Genomic DNA, 6,568 nt, shown 5'->3' on the forward strand with positions numbered 1-6,568 from the left:
CTGCCTTGATAACTGTAGCTTTTTTTTTTTTTTTTTTTCCTTTTTGTCTTTTTTCCTGACCGGCAACGGATCGCAACCCTCAGTGTCGCGCCCGTACCGGACCGGGACCGGCCACGGGATCGCAACCCTCGGTGTTGCTCCCGCCCCTCGCTCAGCCAGTGAGCGGCCGGTCTGTATGTGGGATCCGAACCCTCAGTGGGAGCGCCACCGCGCTTCCCAAGCGGCACACTACAGCAGTGTGCCACCGGGCCAGCCCGATAACTGTAGCTTTATACTAAGTTTTGAAATCAAAGTCAAAGACTTCAAAGTTTGTTTCTTTTCAAAATTGTTTTGGCTATTTTAGGTGTTTCTCATTTCCAAGTAAATTTTAGGATCTGCATGTCAATTTCTGCAAAAAAATAAAAATAAAAAGCCACTGGAATATTGACGGGGGATTACATTGAATCTATAGGTCAATTTGGGGAAAACTGCCATCTTAACAACATTGAATCTTTTCATTCTTGAACACAGAATGTCTCCCCATTTATTTAATCTTTAATTTCCCTCAGCAAATTTTTGTAATTTTCAGGGTACAAGTCTTGTACTTCTTTTGAGATTCATTAGAATTTTCTATATATGAGATCATGTCATCTGTGAATAGAGACAGTTTTAGCTCTTCCTTTCTAATCTGGATGTCTTTTACTTCTTTTTATTACCTGACTGCACTGGCTAGAACTGTCAGGACTGTGCAGAATAGAAAAGGTGAGAATGGAGATTCTTGCCTTGTTCCTGATTTTAGGGGGAAAGTGTTCAAACTTCCACTATAAAGTGTGATGCTCACAATAGGATTTTTATAGATGCCCTTTACTAGATTGAGGAAGTTCCCTTCTGTTTCAGGTTTAAGTGTTTTTAGCACAGATGGTGGTGGGATTTTGTCAGATATGCTTTTTCTGTGTCTACAGAGATAATCATGCAGTTTTGCCCCTTTTTGTTCTATTAATATGGTGTTTTACATTAATTTTTGCAATGTTAAACCAACCTTGCTTTCCTAAGATAAATCCAACTTGATCATTGTGCATAATCTTTTTTTTTTTTTTTTTACATATTGTTGGATTCAATTTGCTAATAGTTTGTTGAGGACTTTTGTATTTACAATAATGTATAATATCTTGTGTTTGGCTTTGGGTATCAAGTTGATACTGGCCTCACAGAATGAGCTGGGAAGTGCTCCATCCTTCTCTATTTCCTGGAAGAGCTTGTGGAGTATTTATATTATTTCTTCTTTAAATATCTGATAAAATTCACCAGAGAATCCATCTTGGCCTGGTATTTTTTTAAAAAAATTTTTGGTGGGAAGATTTTTAATCACTAATTTAATTTCTTTCCTTGTTATAGGTCTATTTAGATTTTCTATACCTTCTTGAGTCAGTTTTGCAAAACTATGAATTTCTAGAAATTTGTCCAACTTATTTGAATTTATTTTAAAATACTCTACCACCTCCCATCCACCTCCAAAACTCAGTAGGGGAGGGGTGAGACAGATGAAACAACATTTGGAAAAATCTTGATAATTGTTGATGCTGGGATTCACTTTACTATTTGCTCTACTTTTATGTATGTTTAAAATTTTCTGATAATAGTTTTAAAAAAGTAAATTATATTGCAATGAAATGGCAATTAGAAAAATCTCAATTTAAAAAAGATGCCATTTATGGTAACCCTCTACACAAGAGAAATATATATTAATATATAATATGTGTTTTAGATATACCAATCATATGATATATATCAATTATATGATATATGTATGTATATATTCTTTTCAAGAGTACATATATATCATAAAATTTATATGGAAGAACAAAGGTTCAAGAATATTCAAGATACTCTTGAAAAAGAACAAAGTACAAAAAAAATTGTTCAAGCAGATATCAAGACTTTTTATAAGTATTGTAATGAAGAACATGTTGAAGGTACAAGAACAGGCAAATAATCCAGTGGAACAGAAGAGAAAGAGCTGTAGGTCAGTAGGAAAAGGATGGACTATTTAATAAATGGTAGTAAGACACAAATAAGAGAGAGGGAGGATCTAGGATAGGGAAATCTAGGGTAACGTACATATTGTATTTCTTAACCTGAAAACTAGGCTGATAGGTTTTATTCTTTTTCTTTTTTAAAAAAACATTTTTATAATGAAAATTTCAAAAAAGTCTCTAACAGAAAAAATAGAGAGATTAATACAATAAATACACATATAAAACTATCACTGGGATTTAACAACTGTTAACATTTTACCATATTTGCTTCATTGAATTTTTAAGTGCAACATTTTAAAGTAAATTACCAATATCATGACATTTAGTGTTTATTACATACAGTATTTCAGTATGCATCTTTAAAAATAAGGCTATTTTCTAACTTCATCATAATAACATTATAACATAATTTTGTTAGCTAACGAAACTAACAATAATTCCTTAACATTACATAGTACTCTCTCCATATTCAAATTACACTAAACATTTCAAATGTCTTTTACTGCTGATTTGTACAAACCAGTATCCAATCAGGGTCTATCTTTTACATCTGCTTATTATATCTCTTAATTCTCTTTTACTTTTTTCTTGCTTTTAAAATTGTATCTTTGTTTTACATTCTTAAAAAGTTGAGGGAAAAATAATTTTATTTTGGAATTTACAAATCTTCAAAAAATGAAAGAATAGTACAATCAACCCCAAATGCCCTAACATAGTATCACCACTTGTTAATATCCTGCTACATATGATTTCTCCCCCAAGTTCTACATAAGTGCTTGCACACACATGCATGTGTACACATACACACACTCCCACCCCTTTTAGCTAAACAATTTGAAAGTAAGTTGCTATAGACATCAGCGTACATTTCCTAAGAATATCTCAGATTTTACACCTTTCTGCATGTATATTTCATAATATGAATAATGTATATTTCATAAATGAAAGCAAAAAAGTGGTAGAAAAAACTTTTCCCTTGGAGAAGGCCATATGTAGCTGAGTAATTCAAATACATAAAAAGAAGCAAACAAAAAATTTCTGCACGGGAGAAAACTACCATAAGCAAAGTCAAAGATAAACAATTATCCAATGGACAAATGTGCATAGGGTAGGAACATAAAGTTCATAAAAAAGGAAATATAAATTGTTTTTAAGATATAAAAAATGTACAATCTCAGTTTTCATAAGAGGAATGCTGGGGCCGGCCCGGTGGCGCACTGCGCTAGTGCGCCGCTTGGGAGGCGCGGTTGTGCTCCCGCCGAGGGTTCGGATCCCACATACAGACCGGTTCCCGCTCACTGGCTGCATAAGAGGAATGCTGGGGCCGGCCCGGTGGCGCACTGCGCTAGTGCGCCGCTTGGGAGGCGCGGTTGCGCTCCCGCCGAGGGTTCGGATCCCACATACAGACCGGTTCCCGCTCACTGGCTGAGCGAGGTGCGGGGGCAACACCGAGGGTTGGGATCCCATTGCCGGTCCCGGTCTGGTACAGGGGCGACACTGAGGGTTGCAATCCGTTGCCGGACATGGAAAAAGACAAAAAAAAAAAGAGGAATGCAAAGTAATGCCATACTGTGTTACTCAGATTGGCAAATCCAAAAATTTAGTAATACATTGTATTAGCGCAGTTTCAGTATGATAATGCATACTCTCATATATTCGTGGTGGAAGTGTAAATTGATACAACCACTATGGAGGGTAATTTGGCAATTCATAAAAATTACACATGCATGTATTCTTTCATGCTATATGTATTTGGTGTAGTCATTCCACTTCTAGGACTCTCTCCTATAGTTTTCCTTGAACAAATATAACATTATGAAGTACAAGGTTATTTACTGTAGTATTGTTTATGAAAATAAAAGGCTATAAATAACTTACATGTCCATCAATAAAGATTCTGATTTGTTTGATAAATTATATCTAAACATGCAGACATAAAAAAGAATGAAGAACTTGAATGTTATACAAAAGGACCTCCAAGTTATATTAACTGGAAAAAAAAAAAAAAAAAACCCGAAGAGCAAAACAATTACAGTATTCTCCTAGGGGGGTTTTTTGAAAAGGGGGGAAAAGAACATGTATGTTATTTTACTTTTACTTGCATATTATATGCATGTAAAGTAGAAAGCTGGGTAGCAAGAGCAACAAAATAGAAGGGAGATTATTCCATATCCTTTAGTAGCTTAATAATATTATAAATTAAAATATTAAAAATTTTAATAAAAAGAATATTCAAACCTTAATGATTTTCTTTTAAACAGAAAGTTTAAAAGTTACTAAATTAATTATAGATATTGAAAGAAAAAAGAAACATACCTTTGTGGCTTCCATTATAATTTTGTTAATTTTTTCTTTATCTAATCCTTCCATTCCTGCTTTATTATCATTAAGTCCCATCCTAAGCAGAAGGTCATCTTTGTAATTGTCATTCTCCTTTGTGCTATTCATGGTGTAAACTTAAAATGGCTTTTTAAAAATTATCTGAAAAAGCATACAAAAATAAACACTGCTTTTAAAAGTATCCATGGAGGGGCACTTAAAATTTTAAATGATAAAGAAATCAGCAAAAAAAATTTTTTAAATGATAGTTAAAATTTTTTAGCTACTGAAAAATTATTACTCAGATTTTAAAAATTACTTTCCCAAGATTACTGTACTCAAAGAATTAACATTTCCTGCATGCTCTGTGCCAGCCACTATGCTTGGAGCTTTACATGTGAACGTTGAAACAGCCCTGAAAGACAGATATTATTATTCCCAGTGTAACAAGATAAGAAACCTAAGTCTTAGAACATGTCTATTGATACAGATATGCTAACAAATGGCAACATCTGTGTTGAAACCCAGGTCTGAGTCCAAAATCAGTGTTTTTACCCAGATTAATACACTGTATAGAAAATAAATACAAAATAACACTTTACTACATGTTAAGTTAAATAGTATTTATTATCTACTCTATGCAGGACCTCATTCTTAAGGCAGTAAAAAAAAATACAGAAAAAATAATATTATCTATTCACTTCCAGGAAATGATTATATTGTACAATGCTATGTCACTTCTAAGGTTAAAAAATCCTTTCAAATAATAATTCACATCTTTATGTCATTCTTTATAGTTTACCTTCACATATATTAGCTTTAAAAAAAATTTTTACAACAACCAGGGCTGGGCCGTTAGCTCAGTTGTTTGGAGTGTGGTGTTGTAATACCATGGGGTCAAGGGTTTGGATCCCCATACTGGCCAGCTGCCAAAATATATATATATCTTTACAACAACCATGAGAAACAGATTTGGTTACTGTCAAGTTAGGAAGGGGAAAAAAATGGAATTTCAGTGATATTAAGTGAATTGCCCATCAGAAGTCTGCTAGTAAGTGGAAGAATTGGGATTTGAATCCAAGTCTTCTAATTCTAATGCAGCTACCATGACATCACAGTTACCATCAATTTGGGGTTCACTTGTGCTATAAATGAATGGCTGGGCCGGGTAAAAACAGCTGCCACAAATCTACCACAAATTATGATAGTGACTTCTTATTTTCATCATTTAGAGAGCGCTCATTTACTCTCTTCTGTCTTGAGGATCTTTCCTTAACAATGCTGCTTCCGTTTTTGGCACCAGCAAAGAATAAAAAGAATTTTGGAAGGAACTTCGAATACTGTTACTATTAGGGGCAGTTCCATTAGAACAACAACAAAAAAAGTGTAGATCACAGTAGTTCTCAAATTTTGCTGCACAGTATACCCACCTAAGGAGATTTTAAAAACCTTGATGCCCAAGTCTCATATCATAGCAAATAAATCAGAAGATCTGAGAGTAGAAGTCAGATAGCAATATTTTTAAGAGATGGCCAGGTAATTCCAGTATGCCCCAAAGTATAGGAACCACTGGTGTAGATGTTGTTTTTCAGTACCAAAGGGAATATAGGCTGGTTTTCTGTTCTCATCACTTGAATTTTTTTTCTCTTCAATTATCATATTCAGCCTAATATTTCCCTGTATTTTGGTTTATGTTTCAGTAATACAATTACTTCTCATTTCCTTTTTTTTTGACCAGCAAGGGGATCACAACCCTCGGCACGGTGTGGTTGCGCCGCGCTCAGCCAGTGAGCGCAACGGCCATCCCTACATAGGATCCAAACCCACGGCCTCGATGCTCCCAGCGCAGCACTCTCCTGAGTAAGCCATGGGGCCGGCCCTACTTCTCATTTTCTAGTAAAGCAGGTGAATGTAACTCAGTCATAATTTTACCATACCATCATACTGAAGAGTGAACAGGCTAAAATACAGACATTCTACGTTTAAGCTGCCTTGCCCTTTAGATGATGACATATTTTAAAGGAAAAGAAACATTTACTGAGTGACTACTACTTCACATGTAGTACTGTGTATTAAGTAGCCCAAAAAAAATCTAAGAATTGATTTTGATCCTTAATTGGCTCCAAAGAACTAGGTTATCAGCAATACTAGGACCAGGCAAAATTGTGAGACAGGTGAAGTTAGTTTTCAGCTACCTTCCTGCCTGTTGATGCCTAATTACCATGCAATTACGT

At 34.8% G+C, this 6,568-nt stretch overlaps 1 protein-coding gene across 1 annotated transcript in view; it reads right to left on the bottom strand.

Annotated features, from left to right (window-relative positions):
• POLK (polymerase (DNA directed) kappa) overlaps positions 1–4,491 on the bottom strand; it is a 41,272-nt gene extending 36,781 nt beyond the window's left edge. The window contains exon 1 of the mRNA XM_008582501.1: positions 4,332–4,491. Coding sequence (XP_008580723.1) covers positions 4,332–4,463 — 132 coding nt within the window. The 5' untranslated portion in view covers positions 4,464–4,491. The remainder of the gene's footprint in view (positions 1–4,331) is intronic.
• Between the last annotated feature and the right edge of the window lie 2,077 nt (positions 4,492–6,568).

Source organism: Galeopterus variegatus, unplaced genomic scaffold (assembly GCF_000696425.1).
Source record: "Galeopterus variegatus unplaced genomic scaffold, G_variegatus-3.0.2 Scaffold2649, whole genome shotgun sequence".
In the NCBI taxonomy this organism is placed as follows: Eukaryota; Metazoa; Chordata; class Mammalia; order Dermoptera; family Cynocephalidae; genus Galeopterus; species Galeopterus variegatus.